Genomic DNA, 22999 nt, shown 5'->3' with positions numbered 1-22999 from the left:
GCTCTCAATAAAGTTACCAAAATAAAATAAAATAAATAAAATAAAGTGTCAGTGGGATTTTTTAATGCCGCAGAAAAACATGGAGCCTGTAAACAGTAACACAGTAGCTCAGGAGACAGGATGAACAATTATTGCTCTGCTTAACTCATTCATGGCCAAAGACGTCTTTGACGTGTTATCAGGAATAGCCCTCCCAGCCAATGACGTGTTTGACGTGTTTTTGTTTTTATTAGTGCAGCGCGTAGTTCAAAGTCTTCCCCAGCCTGTGACATGTTATCAGGTCCCTAGCCTCAAAGACAAAGCCGACAACACGCGATCAAACACATACCGCAGCTGTTGTTTTGAAATGAGCAGGAGGAAAAACAGAAAACATAGAAACGCGCTTCCTTGTTGCAGAGGAGAAACGCCATTGAAACACCCCTCGGCGCGCTGCACGAGCTGATCGGCTTGCTGCAGGGCAGCGGACATCGAAACCGCGGTAGTCAAACCCGTGACCAACATGATCGATCCTGGTCCCTGGACCCCGTTCCTGTGTCCCAGCCCGAAAGAGACGAGACGGAGTCACAACTGTGTGAGGAGGAGGAGAACAGCAGCCTCGCCACAGAAATGGCTTTCACACAGAGCCAAGCAGCACGGCCACTTTCCTGTCGAGGGCGAGGAAGACTGGACTGACTCCAATGCGACAGGACCCCGATGATCTCGCGGTAAGGAGTGTGTGTGTGTGTGTGTGTGTGTGTGTGTGTGTGTGTGTGTGTGTGAGAGACTACACTGATCTCTGCATTCTATTCTATGATCACACTCACTCACACTGAGTAAACTGTATTGTTGAATGTAAAAAAAGCACTTCATGTATATATATATATATATATATATATATATATATATATATATTTTGTCATTTGTGTCATAACGAATAATATTTACATGTCTGATGTCAATACAGTTCAAAATAAAAGAATTGAGAGTGAGTTCTGCCTGAGATTGTGTGATTTACAAAAATGCCATTTTCTGCTATTTGTCTTCTCAGAGAGACCTTTTTGGTGAAAACAGGGTGTATATAAATGGCTATAAGTAGAGTACAGAACATGCTAAAAGCTCACTTTTTTTTTCCTGGTGAACCCAGAGACGTACATCTTCATTTTGAGGTATTGCAAATCACTTTGGTGCTAATAGATAATTTACTGTGGGTCTTGAAAGATGACCAACAATTATGAAAATCTTTGGCCTGTGCTAAATATTGGCAGTCCTAAACTGGCCATGAATGAGTTAATTAGAATCTTGATGAAAAATCAAACTGAAGTGAAGGAAAAACAAAAGATCCCCACACTGTGGTAGCTCCCAGTAAATATAATGTGCAACGTGTCAATCAGACATCTTCAGGCATTATTGCATCACAAAGCAAACCAATAAATAAATCATCACATCAAATCTGGATTCAAATTAACAGTCATCAATATAAACCAATACATAGAAAAATACATTAGCTAGAAAGAGTAGAAAAATATAAATATAGCGTAAAACTTCAAATAAGGGCCCAGGCGTTTATTATGCTAAATTGATTCAGACCCTAGGCGGTTAAAGGAGACCAGGCGGCAATTGGAGTCAGGCGGTTATTTCTTTATTGCACGAACTTGAGCCAGGCGATTATTTTTTTGGGTACAGAATTCCTGCTCAGCAAAAACGGAAAGTATCAAATCAGCAGGCTTTGAGATATGGGGGGACCTATGGGGAGTCTGGGACCCCATAGTCCAGAACACCTGTGGGACCCCCACAAATATATATATATTTTTTTTTTTCAAATAACACATTTTTCGATGTAAGAATTAGTATTATTTTTGTTAACTAGATAAATAGGCTAAATAAGAAACATGTTTTCAGTTTTCCCAAAACAACCGTGTGAATTGTTGTGTGAAATAGGCTGGATTCCACCTCCAAGCCACCATGCGCCGCCCATGAGCCCATGTTCTACTACTACAACCGAGTTGCGGGGAGAAGAAGCCACAAGATGCAACCATCGCCTGATGTAAACAGCCACCTGAGCCAACAAGATATTAATCTTTAGTATAGCTGCGACCGAAAAAAAGGCTGAAGCTGCCAATGGGGGTGGACAAGCCTGGATAACTTCGGTTCCAGAAAGAAACAAAGAACAGCTTCAGACAACGGACAACAACCTGCTAACATGAATGAACCAGCAAGCTAGTGTTAACGTTAATGTGAATCACGTTACGTTGTGTTACAGAGAGGTTTGATTCAGTGAACTAAGTCAGCTATCTCTATTGCTAGCTTATTACCGCTTATGCTGTGACCTCAGCAACCACATTTCCAAGCTCTTTAACGCGATATCTCAGAAACGCCTTGGCGGAATTTCTTCCAATTTGGCTCAAACATCGACTTGGACTCAAGGATGAACTGATTAGATTTTGGTTGACAAAGCACAAAAGTTACGGTCACTGTGACCTCACAACCGCTCGTTTCATGCTCGTTAATATGATATCTCATGCCTTTACAAAATTTCATGTAATTTGCCTCAAACAGCCACTTGGACTCAAGGATGAACTGATTACATTTTTGTGGTCAAAGGTCAAGGAGTCAAGGTCACTGTGATCTCACGAACGCCATTTTCAAGCTCGGTAATGCCATAACTCTGTAACACTCACTTGTTGGCGGAAGCATAACCGGTGCGGTCGTTCTAGTTTTACATTAATTTGTTTTTTTTTAATTTGTCATTACCAAAAGCTAAGAAGAAGGGAAGAGGAATACATAGGTTTCTTTCTTTTTTTAAATATTTTCTTTTTCAAACAATTTCAGGTTATAAGAACAGGAATAAACAAACAAAAACATGAACAGTCTCAGACACTGGAAAAGGAGAAGAAAGGAAGAAGAAGAAAAAAAACATACATGTGTTACATTACAAAATGTTACTACCACACGCACGAGCTACCCATTTGTCCGCAAAAAAAGAAATGTTGTACATAGCATTCAAAGCAAGAGGTCCCAAAAACAAAAACAACAACAGCCGGGCGAGTCACTCGTCATCCCTAGCCTTGTCAGGGTATAGGCCAGGAACGGGTCCCAAATAGCTGAAAATCTCTTAAGTGAATTAGTCCTCAAGAACCTGAGTCTCTCCATCCCTACCACTGAGGCCATGTCCATCAACCACAGCTGAAAAGAGGGTGGTGAGAGGGACTTCCATTCCCTCAGAATGAGTTTCTTGGCAACAACCATCCCCTGCATGAGAGACTGCTGCACAGCCATGGGGAGGAGCAGAGAGGATTCCGAGCAGCCGAAGATAGTGCGCTCCGCGTCTGGCTGGAGGGTTATTTTGTAGGCCTTAGAGTATCAGTCAAATATTTTGGCCCAGAATCCGGATAGTGAGGGGCAGAACCAAAAAGCATGAGACAGTGTGCCCTCTGAGACCCGACACCTATCGCATAGTGGTGAGACAGAAGGATAAATCTTGTGCAACCTATGTGTGACCAGGTCATAAAAGAGCGACAACGCCACCTGGGGAATTGCGCCCCAGGAAATACCGAAAATAGTTACTGAATGTACACTTTGATACCAAAAAGGCAAACACAGATTCAAAACACACTGGACAAGAGACGGACTTCCACAAATATAATTTAAAGTTTATTTTCCTTTGACAATTCTGACAGGTTTAAAACCAGAGACACACAATAAAACAGTTTCCTACAAAAAATATATTTCTTTTTGTTTAAGCTTTAAATAGTGGTGTGCTGTAATAGCCTATAGGTGACTGAACCAGACCATAAAATACTCACAGCTCTACATATATACAGACAGAAAATAAACACATACACATCATTCCATCACCCCTCACACACACACACACACACACACACACACACACACACACACACACACACACACACACACACACACACACACTCACACACACACACACACACACACACACACACACACACACACACACACACACACACACACACACACAAAGAAAGAAAATACATACAGACAGTCCTGGAATAAGTCCAAATTGCATGAAATGCGGCACTGCACTCCACCGGGGTCCGAGCAGCGCACTCCCCAAGTTTGAAGTCGATCAGATGAATGGCTATGGAGATAAACCACTTTTTGTGTGGCCAGTAGGTGGCGCTGTGCCGAATTACACAAAATCCGGCACTGCACTGTGTCGAGTTCCCATCAGCGCACTCCCCAAAGTTGAAGTCGATCGGACGAACGGTTCTCAAGATAAACCACTTTTTGTGTTGCCAGTAGGTGGCGCTGTGCCGAATTGCACAAAATTCTGCACTGTTCTATGTCAGGTTCCCAGCAGCACACTCTCCAAGTTTGAAGTCGATCAGATGAATGGCTATGGAGAAAAAGTGCTTTTTGTGTTGCCAGTAGGTGGTGCTATGCCAAATTGCACGGAATTCAGCTCCCTGCACTTCCTTGAGTCCCCCTAAGCGCACTTCCCAAAGTTGAAGTCGATCGGACGAACGGTTCTTGAGATAAACAGCATTTTTTATGTTGCCAGTAGGTGGCGCTATGCCAAATTGCACAAAAACAGGGCACTGCACTGCACAATAGGGCACACTCCCAAAGTTTGAAATCGATCCGACCAACGGTTCTCGATGGCATGCAGCAGATGATGCTCATCCATAAGCAGTGGTGGAAATGGTCAAGTTTTACTCTTAGGTTTTACGTGGATAAGTTCTATTTTGATGTTTTAGTGTTTTTGATTTTTTTAATTTTAATTTTTTTTTTACAATTAAACCTCATTTACTTATTACACACGACTGGTTGTTTTCCCGATGTGATCTAGCTAAAGTGAACTAAACAAGTCAGATCCACTATAAATGTTTTTCAGGAGATGCTGTGATGTAGCCACAAGAAAGGTGCAATATTAATGTTTTTCAGGAGATGGCGGCAGGCGCTGTGATGTAGCTAATCAAGAAAGATGCATTATAAATGGTTTTTCAGGAGATCTGTGCTGCAGCTAGCTAGGTTCTAAACAAGAAAGAATGTTTACAGTTGTTTTCCTTTCCTGATGCACTATAAATGTTTGCAATGCTGCGGTGTAGCTAAAAGAGGTCAGAATTGACCAAATTATATTTCAAATGGCTGACATGTGTTGTAGAATACTTGGATTTGTTTCAAATGTGTTTACTTTTGGGGCTTTAACACAGCTTTTGTTGCACAGAAATTAAGCACTTTTAAATGAAAATTAAGCTACTTTTGAAATGTAGTGAAATACAAGTTTTGAAAATTGTGGTCGCGCGTTGTGTCAAGTGTACATATAATGGGATTAATAGCTCAGGGAACGGTCCGGCCCCCGGCCCCTTAGGTTTCTGACAATGTGGCCCTCTGAACAATTTAGTTGAATAGCCCTGTGTTAGAGTATCCAAAGCAAGTAAACTAAAGGGGCATATTATCAGGAAGCGCAACTTTAGGGACTTTGTAGAGCAGGGCTTCTTACATGATTTATTTGATTCTGATTTAGAGAAATTATGCTTAATTCCAGACCCTGAGCTGGCTGCTACTCATTTCTCACACATTTTTAACTCCATCACTGAGAAGCATGCTCCATACAAAAAGTTTAGAGTAAAAAATCGCAGCCCCTGGTTCTCAGATTATGTGACTAGTGCTCTTTGACTCAGGGACTCTGCCTGTTTGAAAGCTATCCACTGGTAGTCCAGCAGACTGGCTACTTTGTAGGAAACTGCGTAATACATGTATCAGTGTAATCAGAAAAGATCAGATTTTTATTTATCTTCTCTCAGTAATCCACAGGGAAACACAGCTGGTTTTTGGAAAACTATAAATCACTAAAAACCAGGCCGGCCCACTTCCGCTCTCCCTCCTCAGATTAGAGCTGAGAATAATGTAATTTCTGAATAAATCTGAGATGTGTGACATATTTAACCAACATTTTGTCTATTTTACAGATAGATTTTCGTTCAGTCTGGTTAGCGATCACGATGTCTTTAAGGCACTTTATAAACTGAATACTAGAAAATCAAGGGGAAAGGATGATATTGAACTGTATTGAATCTCTTGCACTTTAGTGCTCATTTGCTTTCTTCCCCGCTTGCCCATATGTGGAAGACTGCTCAGGTCTTGCCTCTGTTTAAAGGGGGCGACCCGACAGAATTGAATAATTACCGTCCCATTGCTAAATTGTGCTGTTTAGCCAAGGTTCTTTAAACCTTGGCAAACGAGCAGTTGCGAGCTTTCCTTGAGGCTTATAACATTCTCCAAACTCAACAATCTGGGTTCAGGCCAGGACACAGCACGGTAACGGCAACATCTCTTGTTTTAAACAATATTGTGAATTGCATTGATGATCGTCAACATTGTGCTGCTGTTTGTCGGCCTTTCAAAGGCATTTGACACAGTGGACCATGACATTATAACCGGTGATAGATTTATTATCAATGTATTTTATTTGAAAAGGTGGGCTGGACCTCTCTGATGGCTCGAAGGAAGCAACACTGTCTTTTATTCATTCATAAAGCCCTGATTGGGAAGCTTCCTTCCTACCTGTCCTCGCTCATCACTCTGAGCGACACTTGTTATCAAACACGTTCTCAATCACACATCAGACTGTTTGTTCCACGTGTGACGACTGAACTAGCAAGGACTGCCTTTTCCTCTTATGCCCCTGACAAATGGAACACGCTCCAGAACACTTTAAAACTGGACCAATTAGTCTCCTTAGAATCTTTGAGAGTATTTCTCGAGGGTACCCTGCACAATCAATGCTCTTGTTTTGATTGATGTACTTTTACCTCCTATCCTGTTTGTTTGACCTGTTGTCTGTAAATATGCAACTACTGTAATTGTTCTTATTGTAACAGGGCTCTCTTGAAAATGAGAGCGTGCTCTCAAGGGCCTCCCCTGTATAAATAAAGGTTAAATAAAATCTAAAATAAAAAAATTGTGTGAACAAAGGCTTAGACTTTGTTTTTCAGACTTTTTTTGTCATGCTTAAGGGTCGTTTAGTTTAGTCCAAAATGGAAATGATCATCACTAATTATCATCCTGCTGCTCCCCCCAAACAGCCTCTCTGACTGTGAGTCCCAGTAGATCTCAGTTTTTTGATGGCGAGTCTGTCTCTCTGAGCTGTGAGGAGGAGGAAAGCTCTGTTGGACGGAGAGTGAGGAGGAGGACCAGAGGAGAGACGTCTGAGTGTGGTGGAGCAGCTGAATGGTGGGGAAAACAAACCGGTTCTTCCTGCATTATAACTTCCGCAGCCCTCTGGGACAGTGGAGTTTACTGGTGTGAGCCTAGAGAGGGAGACGCCAGCAATGCCGTCAACATCACTGTCACTGGTAAGACCATACAACATTCACTCATTATGAATAAATAACTCTATTCATTATCAATACTGAATATTGTGCACTTTGCACACACATTTCTGACATGAGCGCAATGCCACCAGCTGCCTTATTGTATTAGTGAGATCTATCTATCCAACCCAATTGTCAGAATAAAGTGTAGACATTGTACATTTCAGGAATCCATGGAAATGTACAATATCAACATTAATTTCAAACAAAACGTTGACAAAATTCGTTTTTAAAACGTGGCAATCTCAACATAAATTTGAAACAAAACAGCAGTTAATTTGAATACCTTGCTGCCTCCAATGTTAAACACAAATAAAACAACTTTGGTTATGTTTTAGGCAAGTAAAACAACTTGTTAAAGTTGCATTCAGTGATGTTTTTGTGTTCAAATAAGTGTTAAATATATATATATATATATTCTGACAGCAATCACTGAAATACAGTGTTTGGTCAGTGACTTGAAACCCCCAACCCCCCACTGTCCTCTATCTCTCTCCTATAGTCCTGCATGCAGGGTGGACGTATCTCCGCAACCATATCTCGTAGAGACGCAGGGATGGCATTGGATTCGGGGTGAAAAAATACATATGGTTTTTTAAGGGGGTCGCGATTGGACCTTCCGTTTCTTAGAAAATGTCAACTTTTCTCTGATTGGATCAAAATTGGCGCCGACCTCAAACTATCCACCCCGAATCCAATGCCTCCAAAACGGCATTCTGTTTGATTTGAAAAAAAAAAACAAGGAAAGAAGCAGAAGAGCATCTCCTCATGTTTCACTATACTCTTTGGCTGTGTTCAGACCGGAATTATAAACCGGATACGGCGATGACACTTTTCCTCCATAGAGGAAAAAGTTTATATGAGAGTGTATCAGAGACAGAGTACATTATGAATATAGCCACGTTATAAACACCTAACCAATGCTGGTTGTCTGTATGGAAACAGCGTTACACAAAATAATTAAAAGTTAGATCAATTTGGTCATTCAGTGGCGTTTTACTGCCATGTAACATAACTAACGTTAGCCACTAGCATTAGCCACAGTAGCAATTACCCATAATGCTTTGCATTGTCCCAGGGAGCTCATGCTACATTTAATGAATAAAATATAGCTGATAATATACAATTTGATTCTTTAAACATCTGACCCTTTCAAAAGTACATCACAAACAGACAGCCCTGCCTAATCCTTGCTAAAAACGTGAACAGAGATGCAACTCTTCTATTAGCGCTCTGGCATTACCTAATGATCACATGATTATAATTTTTTTCACATGAGTGGGAAAGGGGGGAGTACACCATTTGCTGTTCTCGTGCTGGTTTGTGGAACCGATGAGATGGGAGTAGCAACTAGCTAAGAGCTAACTATGCTAGCAATTGTCTGAGACAGTTGTTGAGGGCTCACTGGAAAAGCAGAAAGTGACGGCTATGTTGGCTATGCCGCGGACGTGGCTAGAGCATTGATAAGATCTGGATTACTGAGCTGATTGGGATTTGATAGGGGAAAGTGAGGCTTGAATCTCCCGTTTCCTGCTCATCGTTGATTGGTTGAATGGATTAATTCTACACGGAAGTATGGGGAGAGGGGGCGGCTGCCCCTAGCGGCTGCCCGGGTAGTTTCCGAATTTGTCTTGTTGTTCGCTTCTGGTTGCTAGCTTGCTCGCTGGCTGGCTGGTTGCAGTGGTGAAATGGTCCAGGAAAACAAATATAATAACTTTTAGCCCGAAAGTATAGGCGAGTAGCAGTCCAGCCAGCCGACCACTGTCTTGTCCGGGGCTGGCCAAGAGACCATGGTGTGGTGTGAGCCCTATGTGTGAGCCTGGTGTGAGTCTCCAGCCTGCTAGCTGCTGCTTAGCCTTCACAAGGTAAACTGCTATTATACTTATTATATCTATGGGCAAACTCTAAACTTTATAACTGAGGTGGATTTGATCGCGCACTTGGTGCTCTGCTATGTTGGACTGTTTGAGTGATGCTCATGTTTGTAAGCTAACGCTAGCTCGATTAGCATCGTGTGCTAACGTAAACATGTGAGCAAGGTGGCGAGCACCGTTGCTATACTGTAACTGAAATTTGGTGGCGTTAATGTTATAGTGATTAATATAACACGGTATCGGTTGTTTCTTCAAGGGATGGCTGCCGGAGTACCATGGTGGAGCATGAACAGCAAAACACAACAGTGGCACATTGTCCCCTGGTCAAATGATTTGTGAAAATTAATGCTACGTTTTAATTCCCATGTGCATGGCTCGTTATATAATTTTCTGCTCTCCTGAGCTTATAATGGTGTTAACATACTGTGAGAATATTGCTGATCATCAATTGTTCAACCTAGGATATTGCAATAACATAAGCAGCAAGCTCTGACCCCTCAGCTGCCCCAGCTGTCCCAACGATGGCAATATACAGCTCTTTATAACTCTAAACATCCTCTGCCTCATTCACTTCCCTCAGATCAAACCAACGCGTGTGCATGTAAGTGCAAGAGAGTGTGTGCGTTCTCCTATTTCCCTTAGAAGTCAGTCTGTTCTGTGTGTGTGTCTCCAAATGTTTGGCTTTTATAACATCCTTCCTTCACACCCCACTCTCAGTCATCCACATTCCTTAACCTTGTCTGGCCTGTGTGTGTCCTGTGTCCACCTAACCCACTTAACTAACCAGCTATAACTAAACTCCTTCCCATAGTGGAATAGCATTTATGAATGCATTAGTAATAACAATTGACATGAGTAATGATTAACAGACACTACAGCTACACCATGCAACATATATTTCGATATAATTCAAGCTTTAAAGGAGAATTCCGGTTTTTTACACCACAGACCTTATTTCCAGCTTAAAATATTATGTTTTACTCACCCAAATAACTTTGGTTTCATTTGGATGCCCACAGAAGATATTGAGCTCGGAGTAGCATCCTCAAACAGGCTATAACGGGTGCAAACGGGGCAAGCTGCATGCAATCTGTAAATAACACATTTTCTGTCACATCGCAGTTCATTATGGTTGTTATATAATTATGAGAATATTAATTAGCGATCTAACTAACCTCCTGTGCTGCCGAGTGCCGACAGCCTGCTCTGTTTGCTGTCCGAGTGTCCATCACAGATAACACCTCCCGCCTTATCTCCCGCTGCTGTTTGTTGTTGCCTTGTGGCCTTATTCACGAGCGGCAATTGAATTGAATCGTCCATAATCTTGACATCAGATCATATCTATATGCCAAGCTAGGCTGCTAAGCTAACAACAACACAGCGAGTCAACTCTGACCTGCCCCCGATGTGCTTCAGAAGAAGCAGTGAGAAGCGCTTCTGTTAGGTAACAGAAGAAGAAGAAGAAACCACAGAAGAAGAACATAAGCACTGTGGGCCCTATTCTCCCACAAGCCTTGGGCGCAAAAACTGGCCTTAAACGCAAAAAAACGTGCCTTGCGCCTGCCTCGGGAAGATATCAACATGGCTTTAGGCCCCGAAATGCGCTTTAGGCGAAATAGGCGTGGCGCAGTCCCAGAATGGGCGAGAATGGGCGTTTCAGCCTTAAATACCGGCCTAATGATATCTTCCCTCCTGGCGTTAATTTAGCGCTTTGCGCTTTTGAAAACCAGGCCTATTCAGTGCGCTGGTTGCGCGGAGCGCTCCTCTGCCTCTCCTCTGTCCCTTCTCTCTGTGTCACTCCCTCTCTCTTGCTCATCAGTCTGACAGGCACAATACGACTGCTTGAAAAAAAGTTCGCCGGTTCTCTCTCTCTCTCAGAAAAAATAAGTTGTTATACCATACATAGTATAACATGACAATTTTGAGCCTGTGACATTCAGAGGCTATTGCATCATCCTACCTCAGGCCCGGCGTCACGAGGGGGTGCCAGGGGGCTTTGCACCCTCAGTTCAATTTTCTGCCCCCTCACTTGAATTTTTTTTTTTTTTTTTTTTTTTGAATAGTTCATCTATAAAGGCCAGTTAGACAATGTTTGTACCTGACATGTTTCAGCTGCTGTTTCTGCAGTCTTCATCAAATTTGATCAGTTTAAGTTGATGTAGGCTACCCCCTATAAACATAGCTCTGTTGTTTCAGAATTGGCAGGGAAGCGCTATTTGCTATGCTTTGGTTGTCACAAGGTGTCAGAGATGTAGCTATTTATTAAATTTGAACCTCACTGCATGTTGTAGTGATCATGACGTGATTAAAACACACACAAACACACACACACACACACACACACACACACACACACATAGAGAGAGAGACAAATCAGCTGCACCCAAGCACACAGCATGCCATGAGCAGAAAGATGGAGACAACACTGATCACTTTATTTCTTTAATTTAATGAACCTGGCACTGACTGGTGTGGTGAGAAGTTTCGTTTTAACCATTAAATAAGTCAATTTACTAGAGAGTAAATTGTAACACAGTTTATTTACAAAAACAAAAAGTCCACACACGGATCCGGTTCACTGCCTCCTCACACCTATTATTTTGTTTAGTTTTTTGTCGATTTTTGCAGCAATTGTTTATTCTATGACTTTTCAGAGTGCTCCAGACAGGTCCCGCATTTCACGTTATGCAAAGCTCAGCTCTATTAATGCCTTAATCTGCTGCCGTTGAAATAAATGTTTTTTTTTTTTTTTTTTGAATAGTAGTCTTTCTTTTGTTGTTATTGTGCTTTTCAGAGGTTATTATGGTTAAAAAGTCCAGAAATAGGCATAGCGGGTATATAACCTATGTTTTACGATATAAAAATATCATATTAAAAAAAAAAAAAAAAAAAATGGGGAAAAAAAATCAGCCCCCTCCCAAGTTATAACCGCCCCCTCAGTCATTTCATTCTGGCGCCGGCCCTGTCCTACCTGTGCAGTGAAGGCGAGAGAAAACGAGATCATTCTGGCCAAACATAGATTTAGAGATTTAGAGAAGTGACAGCGTAACGCGGTTCTACTGTCATGTGCTATACTGTCATGTCTGCTCCAATAAATTGGCCCTACTTCACATTTAGTTTTACAATAAAAACACATTTCTGCAATGACTTTACATAATGTAGGCTATATTGATGTGCATCATCCTACCTGTGCAGCAGGGGAGAGAAACGATATCATTCTGGACAAACTTTCACCACTCTAATTTCATCATAGGGATACACTATTTTTTTCTAGCTGATGCGTTTAGAACATTCTTTTCACTTTGATCTTGCTATAGTGTAGCGTATTTACATGCTTGCAGTATTTAAACTGCAGTTAGATTGGTTTGAGAATAATATGGAATAATAGCCTGTAGCGAAGCGCGCTTGCTGGGGGCGAAGCTTTTGGGCTTGCCTCGTGAAGTGTGCTGGATCGTAGATGAGGGCTCACGGGCCGTGATCGGTCAGAATCACAGAGATGGAGATGGGGACCGAGATGTCGGTCCTCGGACACGGTTGAAATACCACTCGTGACCTGGTTGGTTGTAAAGCAGTCGGTCACCAGGGCCTGGCTGGTTGTAAGACAGCCAGGGTTCAGCTCGGGTTCGGATCTGGTCGTGCTAATGGTAGACATTATGAAGTAGAGTAGAGAGGTATACCGGAATATATAGCGTCACAGAACACTTTGTTTATATCCCCGTGAAAAGTGAAGCATGTGATTCGTTTACTGCACTTCCCCAATGAGCAGATAGTACATAATTTTACGCTTAAAAGGCGTGGTTATAATGCTTAAGGCCGCGTGTAGCGCAGACAACAAGATATCGAGTGCGCTGGTCCACACCCACTAATCTGGGCTGCGCCTGGCACCAAGCGCAGTTTATAGGCCGATGCAACGATAGAGCCCCCTAAGCCCATCCGGGGCAGGTCAGAGTTGGTCAGAGAATTCTCCTTTAAGAATGGTTCCTTTTCCACCATGGTGGGCAGGACTGCTGTGAAATGGTTACCTATATTTGTGTCAAGTGTTGCTTGGTGGATTATCTATATATGCCTAATTTACCAGAAGACATATTCGTGCAAGATCTTAGGCTATGTTGAGTTCTATTGATCCGATAAAGTATGTTTTCAAATAAGGATGACATTAAATTGCTGAGCTTGGCGGATGCCTCAAGACAAGTGTGTATTATCTTTAAATGTCCAATACCTATACAGAAGAGCAAATTGAACAAACGACCAACAGCATTCAAGTCTGCAAAAACTTGTGATGTTATGTCACGTTAACATAACCTTATGACGCTTACTGTATAACATGGGCAGACCATTTAACGCTAACGTTACTTTACATACCGTTAGATAACGTTAAATGGTCCGTCATGTTATCAGCGTCACGTTAAATGTATGCTAATTATACAGTTACATGTGTCTACTAACATTATTAAAATATCATAAAGTAACGCTATTTTCTGATAATTTGCTAAACTGACTTGCTATGTGAGCATTGTTTGCTAGGTTTCTTAACAAATTTCTTATTCGTGTACTTTCAGCAGACTAGATGAATTGCGGCACATTGCTGCCTCTAATGGGCGGAAGTATTACTGTTCTCATTATCCGAAGTATATCGCCTATTTTCCTCGAAATGGGGCTATAATTTCGAAAACGGAGGACGTTAGAGCATGAAAAATACTTTTGTTTTTTCAGACCATAAACTCATTTGGAAAGTGTTTATTTAAGATTTAGACCGAGAGAGAAGTTGGCTCGTTTCCCATAGAGTTGAATGGATGTTCCTGGGGAGTGCTAAACATACTGCGCCCCCCACTGGCCATTTGAAAGAATGCAATTTCCGCATAGGCTTCAAAAAGAGAAAGGCTGGGCTAGAGCCACGGGGGCGGAGGGGTGGCCACATCATAGCCAACGCCATCACGTTGTTGGATGTAATGGTTGGTTTTATAGTGGTCAATTTCTAGAGAAATGGACATTTTCCAGCTGGGTCGCTGCTGGGAGCAGCTTGGCATAGTGTGAGAATCCGAAGTTCGAAACGCAGTAAAACCTCACAATAAAACTTGGTGACATCTAACCATTAAAAAGCAAACACTGCGTAAAAGCAATTAGCACATTATCAGCTCACTAGATCCCAGTAGGATCATCTATATTTATATAAGTCATAATAGGGCACTCAACAAATAGCCAGGTAGAAGACTTTGGACTCAACAATTGAAACAATATAGGCTATCGGCTATTTTACCGCACAGGTCATGTGGCAATTAAACAATTTTGAGATGAGAGAAAAGACAACATGTAAGCGATGATGAGAAGATGCACAGATATATTTGAAAGCTATCTTTCAAGTTTATTATGATGACAATAAAATCCTCTGATCAATCCTGACCCGTCAGCAGCTAGCTGGCCTAGTGCGGTCCTAGTCCTCTCTCGTCGTCAGTCACCCTGAGGAAACAAAAACGTTATTACTCACGGTTAACGTAAACATTAGAGCTCATTGTAGCATAGTTATGCTAATGTAAAATTTCCATGCAGGTATATACTAAACAGGCCTGTTAGCTTGTTAGACATACACTTCCAACAGCAATAAAGATGTGTTCATTATGCATATAAACCCCCGTAATTCTTGTATAATTTGACCACATACAAGCTGGGTCTGTGAGAAGACTAGTCGGCTCCTTACCCAGCTGTACCCGGGAATAGAGCCTATTCCCCCGCAGGCGAAAGAAACCCTGCTATCAACCCCGCCTGTGGAGCTTTTTCTTTTTTTATCAAAATACTGTCAAATGGTGTGCAAATGACAATAATACAGGTGTGTTACTTATTGAGGAGTCTCGTCGCCTGCGAAAATAAACTATCGGTTTGTGCGTGCTTTCGGGACCCTATATCTTCTCCCTGAGGGAAAACAGGTTGTTGTACGGGTGGGTCGTGTCCTTGATGATCTTCCGGGACTTCCTGATGCACCGCTGATGGTACAGTTCCTGCAGTTTGGGCAGCTCACATCCTGTCACGTGCTGGGCCGCACGCCTCACCCTTCTCAGTGCCTTGCGGTCCATGGAGGTACAAACCAGGAAGAGTCCCAACCCCCCCCCCCCCCCCGAGCATGCGCCACTGAGCAGCCTCTATCCGAATGAATGGGTGGGCGTGTCCTATTCACTATCCAGTACTTATTAAACTGTACATCCATGGCTATAGCGCAGACAAAGAATTGAAGGCAAGAGGCTCTTGTGGTTTTTTGACAGTGCTGGTGCCCTGGTGACGTTGCAGTGGAACAACCTATTAGCCTCCGGTTCTTATCAATGTAAGATCTTTGGTGGAGGTGCTTTAACAACAGTCAAAAAAAATGGTTAACGTTAGGTAGCAACAGTCAATGTTAAAATGGCAAGGTACCACCTCTCTCTTGGATACTATTGTTTTTTTCGTTAGAAACATCTCAGACGAATTCAGGTATGTTGTTGTTTCTACCCGGTTGGTGTGTTAGCAGCATGTCCAAGCTGCTGGTTAGCCAATGTAACTTTAGCTTAATTGTTCCCCCGGGACCGGGGACCCCGTGGTGTGTCAACTTCAAAGATCCGGCAAAAAGGAAACAGACAATTCGGAAGCAATGATTTTCATTTTCAAATCAATAAAAGCGTTGTTGTTATATAGGCTATTCCATGTCAAATAATTGATTTCTTTAATAAGTAGCCGTGTAATAAGTGGGATACTGTACAGCGAGCCAGTCATTATTTAAAAGTAATCCCCCACAGGATGATCAGGCCCACACCCACCCTGTCGGGGGTTATTTTCCAATAATGATCAGCTCGCTGTACATTATTCCTTACATATCTACAGATGTGATATGCAACATATTTTGGTGCAGAAATGTTTTACATTTCTGTGGATTCCAGAAATGTACAATGCCGACATCTTATTCTAGCAACTGGGTGGATTGATCGATCGATTTATTGTTACTAAACTCTCCTTCTCTCTTTTGTATCCTTTCTTAATCCCTTTATGAACTGGTTTTCACTGTACAGAAATAAGTTTGGTTTATGGTGATGGTTTTGATATGCAGTTATGCTTTATGGACATATTGATATATTGACGTCGGGTGACGTCACCAGGTGCGCGCACCCACGGGTGTATGCAGAGACCTATAAATGGTTGCTGTCTTTGGCAGAGCCAGCTAGCTCAGAGCCTTTGGAGCTCATAGGACAGTTGGTCCATACAGAAGACAGTTCAGTCTGTGGCTCTGGAGAGTGCAGAGAACTCAATGGACATTCATTCCGAACCATCTACTCGGGCAAACTCACAGCCCACTTGCTAACTCTGTGTCGCTAGTCGAAGCTAGTGACCTATCTGGTCTGTCTTATCAATCCGTTCTATTCCAGTTCTTGGACCCCTCTCCCCCCCCTCAGCTGACCTAAAGGCAGAGGGATAGATAACCGTTCTGGATGCGCCTAGACAGGGCTATTCAGGGCCCTGCTGCCGCGTCCGAGCCGCCTTCTCAGGGGGACCCACCGTTGACCTCGCTCTTCCATATCATCAGACGACACCATATACCACCTCTCGATTGTTTCTGGAATGTGGAAAGCAGTTTATTGTTTGTCTTATCTATGTCTTTTTATACTCTGTCTCCTCTGGACACATATCATTTAACGAGTTTAACGAGCCTAGCAAACGCTAAATAACTAAATAACTTATAAACCTAGACGCTCCGGTAATGTAACACTATCGACCGATCGCAGGATGTATGTTTGTTTGTTTGTTTGTTTGTTTGTTTGTTTGTTTGTATGTAGGTATGTCTCTATCTATCTATCTATATATCTATCTATCTATCTATCTATGTTAAAAAGGATATTATGAGATCACCAGCAGTAGCCTAGTGTTGATAAAACTGTGTGTAAATCAATAAAATCATGTAGTTTGTCTCTGTGTTCAGGTGGTGCTGTGATCCTGGAGATTCCTGTCCTTCCTGTGATGGAGGGAGACAATGTGACTATGAACTGTACAACCGGGACTCCCTCCAACTTCCCAGGTTATTATAGTTTTGCATTTTTCATTCGTTTTTTTTAACTTTCTGTTTTCAATTCCAGTTTAGTTTTATTTAGATTTTAAATAGTTACGTTTAGTTTTTAGTTTTTTTTAAATGCTTACGACACAGATAAACTGGAAATGGAAGCGACGCAGCATGTCATGGAAGCGTCGAGCAGGAGCCTGGCCATTCATACCAGAAGCGCTCTGTTTCGCTCCGCGGCAGTACTGACTGAGTACCGCGCTGCACGCGGCTCGCGTCAAAAATAGACCAGACGTGGAAACTCGCTGCAGGACGCGAGATGGACGCGACACAGCTGGTGTGAAACTGCCTCCCCAATGTGAGGCTTCCGCATCGGATTCGTTTCCACTGTGTCTGGGCTTAGTTTTTATTCATTTTAGTGTCATCTTTTTTGTAATATGGGGTATTTGTCAGGGGTTAGATTCAAAAACGTCAGAAAAAGTATTGTGTAATAAACACTCAACAAGAAAATAGCATACCATTTAAAAATGTGGGGGGGCACGGTGGCGCAGTGGTAGCACTCTCGCCTCACAGCTAGAAGGTCCTCGGTTCGATTCCCACCTGGGACGCTGTGAGCGTTGAAGGAGTGCGTGCCCGTCCGCATGTCCTCGAGTGCCCACCCTGCCCCTTCATCCGAATACATTCCGCAATGTGGATCTTCTCCAAAATTTTGCCTAACTTTAGAACGTTATTTAGCACCATTCCCAACAGGCTAGCATGACATGTTACCAAGAGATGTCTTAGGAATACATGTATTCAGCATACAGTATTTAAAGAGTAACTGTATTGCATTACGGTTCAAATTTAAATTGGTGGTATTCTCAATACAGTTACTTTCTGAAAATACTTGAAGCGAATACTTTTATTTCTTTGTTTTGCTCCCAAACAGACTCAAATGTGTTTGTGCTTTTTGGGCTGGAGTAAATAGTCACAATGTGGTAGCCCTGAGACACTTAAACTGTTCAGACTTTTACAAGTGCTAACCAGACCCTAACCCTAACCTCTCCCACCCCCCATGCCTAAACCTAACGTCGGACTATTGACGAGTTGGGAGCGAGAAATGTGTTGGGCTGTCGGCATTGTGAGGTGTCGGCACTGCGGGTGGTCAGCATAGCGGGTGGACTCCCACACTATTTCTCTGTATTTGAACAGTTTTACTGTTTCTGTGCTTACCTTTGGTGGTAACGTTGGTCCATGAGCTTCATGTTGTGCTGTCCTCATAAGTCATAATGTTAATGTTAGGTGCATGTGTTGGGAGGTTTGAGGTTGTTTTTTTTTGTAAGTGGAAGGAGTCTTGGTACCTGGTCACAGGTTACATTTGGCTTTGATGTTCTTGTCACCTTTCCTCATGACAAAATCAAATATCCAAATAAAATATCCAGCTGCTAAATTCAAACATTTCCCCCATTGGCACAGGCTCTGCCCCCAAGCTAAAGCTAATGCGGTGACCTCATACATTTGTTGTTTTAACGTTAAATGCCATGGTGCTTGGAGCTTGTTTGGTCACGTGAACGCCGACTGCATGCCGTTTTGCGGCACGTCGCAATCACGGAACGGAATCAAAATAAAAGTAACCATGTAACAAGTTGTTTTATCTTGGGGTAATGGTAATATTATTACTGCAATATCATTAGTAATAATTCGTTACTACTCTTTACTGAGAAAACATTGGTCTTCATTTAGGATAATAACCTTGCCTCCACCCTCCCAGCTGATTTCTATAAAGATGGCTTCGTCAGGACCGGCTCTACAGGACAGATGACCATCCATCATGTTTCTAAATCTGATGAAGGCCTCTACAAGTGTCGTATCTCTAACCTCAGTGATTCTCCAGAGAGCTGGCTGGCTGTGAGAGGTGAGAACATCACAGTTAGTTCTTCTGCTAACTTCAGTTTCTTTCCTATAATCATTGTTATCACTCAGGCTAGAAGTATGTGTGAAAACAATCTTACAGGAAAAACGTGCAGCATTACAGACTTGAAAGTTTCATGTTTATTTTATTTTATTTTTACATCTGCCAATGAAGTTGGAAGGTGGTGATGTTTTTATCTGTGTCTGTCTGGCTTTTATCAAGATATAAGTACCAGTCCAAAGAAATGCAGGTCAGTAACCCCATTACGTTTCCCTCACCTATTGCCTTTGGCTCCGGGACTCGGTCACATAAAGTTACCATCCATGGTTTGACTTGCAGGAGAATAATGTGTTTTGTTTTTTACCTGTTTTCCTGTTTTTGTATTGTGTTGTGTGTGTTTTGTATTGTGCTGTGTGTGTTCTGGGATTTTATTTTGAAGGTTGGCATAGGTATCGGATGGCTGTGGTATCGGGTATCAATACCGGTATCGATCCCAGTGTTGACATCGGTATCGGTATCAGTATGGATATTGTAATCGGTGTGGATATTGATATGCACGTGTCCAAATTGCATGAAATGCATCACTGCACTCGGGGTCGTCGGGGTCCCAACAGGGCGCTCCCCCAGTTTGTTGTCGATCGAATGGTTCTCGAGATAAACCGATTTTTGTGTTGCCAGTAGGTGGCTCTATTCCGAACTGCAGGAAATTCAGCACGGAACTCCGTCAGGTCCCCCTAAGCGCCCTCCCCGAGTTTGAAGTTGATCCAACCAACAGTTCTCGAGATAAACCGCTTTTTGTGTTTTGTAGAAGGTGGCACTCTATGTGTGTGTGTGGGGGGGTGGTGTCTGTGTGTATAGGGGGGTGGGGGTTGATTGTGCGTGGGGGTGGGGGGTGTCTGTGTGTGGGGGGGGCCTGTGTGTGTGTGTGTGTGGGAGGGGGGGGGGGTGGCCTGGCATCGTGGCCCCGGCCAACATCACAAAACGTCACGCGAATTGTCACTGCCCACGGCCGGCCCACCGGTCCACCTAGCCAATTTTATCATAGGATTCACATGTTCTTACGGATGTCAGTAGTTTAACTCATTGAGTGCCAGCCACTTTTGGAAAACGGATGCTCCCAGTGCCAGCCCTTTCAGAGCGTTTTCAGTGATTTCTCAAGACCTACAGAATATTGTGTGATATTATGTAAACACTGAACACGCCCAAAGAACGATGAGACTATCTTGTATCATTAGCAAAAAAAAAATTATTGATATCATTTTCCGTTCTTTAGTTATCAGCAGTAGAATATAGGTTTGTTTCAGCAAAAACAGACGTTTCAAACTAGAAGCTGAGATAATGAGCCTTTTGTGAAATGAAGCATTTCAAGCACATCACTGACTCTGAAGCTAATATTTTCTGATGTAGTGACACCTCAAAAATAATTTCCTTCAATAAAACAAAGGAATTTTGATGGCAAAATAATATTTTTTAGCTGCAACCAGCAGCGCTGGCGTTGGCGTGCGCAGACCCTACACCTTCTTGCTGGTCTTGATTTACTGCTGGTGGGCATCAGATATTCTAGCTTGTGTTTGCCAATCTGTCCATCGAGCCTGCTGTCTGGGTCGGTGTTGTATGGTGCCCTGCGTGCCCCACCCCCCTCAACTGCAAACCCCTCCTCCGTGGGAGTGTCTCTGGTGGCTCTCTGCTCTGAATTTTCCGCTGCACGTTTCAAAGTGCGCTGGCTGCACCCAGCCTATTTTCACAGCGCTCGGCCATTTTTGTCGCCATCTCCCAGCGCTTCCAGCTGAGAATAATTTATCTTTTCAGAAAGACGCTGGTGTCGGGTGCTCCTTTTCTGGCAACTAATCATGTGGAGGGGCTATCGCAACAGACAGAAAGGCGGCTCAATTGTGGGAGCAGATTGGCTGCTGTTCACAGGCACAGCTAACGTTACAGCATGCATCGGTTTCCGTGTGCCCACGGCTTCTTCTCTGTTTTTTTCCTCAGCTTTCTCTAATCTGGAGAGCACTGTCGCCACCTAATGGGTCCGTAAAATACAGTAGCTTATACACCTTCAACAACATCCCCTATATTTTTACAGGAGATGCATCAGGCTTTGATCCACGTCCCACCGTCAAAAAACGCAATTGACGACTTTAGTCGTCATTGGCACTCTACGTTACTATTTGAATAGACGACTTTAGTCGTCATTGGCACTCAATGAGTTAAAATGATATGCTGCTCAAAATGTCTGCAAAATAAATCATCATTGTTTTTCAGTGGAGTGTCCCTTTAATTCCAAAGCTCTTAACATATCTGAACTAGTTGGCATTAATTAAACACACAAGCATAATCAGGCCCGTATTCAGGATTTCGAAATAGGGGAGGTCCAGCAAGGGGAGGCGGATTCGGGCGCCGCCGAAAAAAATGTGAGGGTTTTCCCCCCCCTTTTTTAGCCATATTTAGAGTAATATATCATTCTAAATCAACATTAGGATTATACTGTTGTGATGTCATTATTCAGTATATTCTCTTTCATGTCACCACCTGCTCAGCTCTCCTGTCAACATAATTGTAAATAACAAACACAAACTGTTTTAGCCAAATTCATATCAAAATGACACCTACAAACACAGGTACACAACCCAAGCCGTACACAACACACAAAGTCATCATCGATAATAAAAAAAACATACAGAGGGACCTGTTGGCTGGCAAGAACATGTATTTATTGTCATTGACCAAAAACGTTAGGGTTGTGCTACAACCCAGGTTTTACGAGTGAGAACGAGAGCTCTCACTAGTGCCTACAACGCTGCGACGCAGCCCTATGGAAGACTGTCATTTTGCTCCAAAATTACTTTTCATTAAAACCGACCAGCCACCCGTAGGTGGCGTGGTACCCCCTGGGGCTGACACGGATCCACGTGACTACGTCACGTCCTGTCAGCCCAGGGATAATCACTCTAATTTCTTCCAGCCCGCTGAGATCCGACGCACCCCGTGACGCATCGACACAGCAAGGCTGGGTAGTGAGAGCTCTCGTTCTCACTCGTAAAACCTGGGTTGTAGCACAACCCTAACGTTTTACTTCGTTTCGAACTCAAGCTCTCACTAGTGCCTTAATTCAACCGACCTTGCTGCCGGGAGCACCCCACAGGGCGACCCGAAAGGCACCGGTGAACCACAGCCATATGGCAACGTTCATGCCTGACCGTCTGACATATTAGAGTGGCAACGATACTACTTTCTTGCCACCGACAGCACCGCATGCGCGAATTGCGAACCGGACACGTCGAGACTGTAGTACCAAACAAAAGTGTAATGAGAGGACCATGAGGCCGCGGCACACATGTCCTCCCCTGAACACCGCGCAACAACGCAGAGGATGTCGCAACACCCCGCGTAGAATGCGCCTTAATACCCTCCGGAGGTATCTTACCCACGGCAGAGTATGCCAAAGCGATCGCCTCCACTATCCAGTGTGATAAGCGATCCTTGGAAAGGAGGCCACCCTGGGCCTTCTGCCCAAGCAGACCAACAACTGGTTTGGAGTGCGTAATGAACGCGTCCTGGCCACATAGGCCGAGAGCGCCCTTACTGGGCACAGCATGTGCAAGCGTCACTCCTCACCCGAACTGAACGGCGGGGGACAGAATGCTGATAAGTCTATGACCATAGACCTAAAGCTGACATTAATATTCTTAGGTTGGTAAGCCGGGTTAGGTCGCAACGTAACCCTGCGCCCATCATTCGCAAAACCACAGAGGCCTGCTGCACCGAGAGGGCAATCAGGTCACCAACTCTCTTTCCTGACGACAAGGCCAGCAGCAGCGCGGTCTTTAAAGACAGAACCCTTAAATCGGCGGAGTCCAAGGGCTCAAACGGATGACCCGTTAGCCCGTCC

General features: G+C 43.3%; 1 protein-coding gene across 1 annotated transcript in view; it reads left to right on the top strand.

The window, feature by feature from the left end:
* The first annotated feature begins 7185 nt into the window (after window positions 1-7185).
* LOC310779124 (uncharacterized protein) overlaps window positions 7186-22999 on the top strand; it is a 50659-nt gene continuing 34845 nt past the window's right edge. The window contains exons 1-3 of the mRNA XM_083639624.1: window positions 7186-7316; window positions 17145-17240; window positions 18970-19113. Of these exons, the coding sequence (XP_083495750.1) occupies window positions 17183-17240; window positions 18970-19113 (202 nt within the window). The 5' untranslated portion in view covers window positions 7186-7316; window positions 17145-17182. The remainder of the gene's footprint in view (window positions 7317-17144; window positions 17241-18969; window positions 19114-22999) is intronic.

Source organism: Poromitra crassiceps (assembly GCF_964638095.1).
Source record: "Poromitra crassiceps genome assembly, chromosome: 7".
Taxonomy (NCBI): Eukaryota; Metazoa; Chordata; class Actinopteri; order Beryciformes; family Melamphaidae; genus Poromitra; species Poromitra crassiceps.
This window is presented reverse-complemented; position numbering and strand designations above follow the sequence as displayed.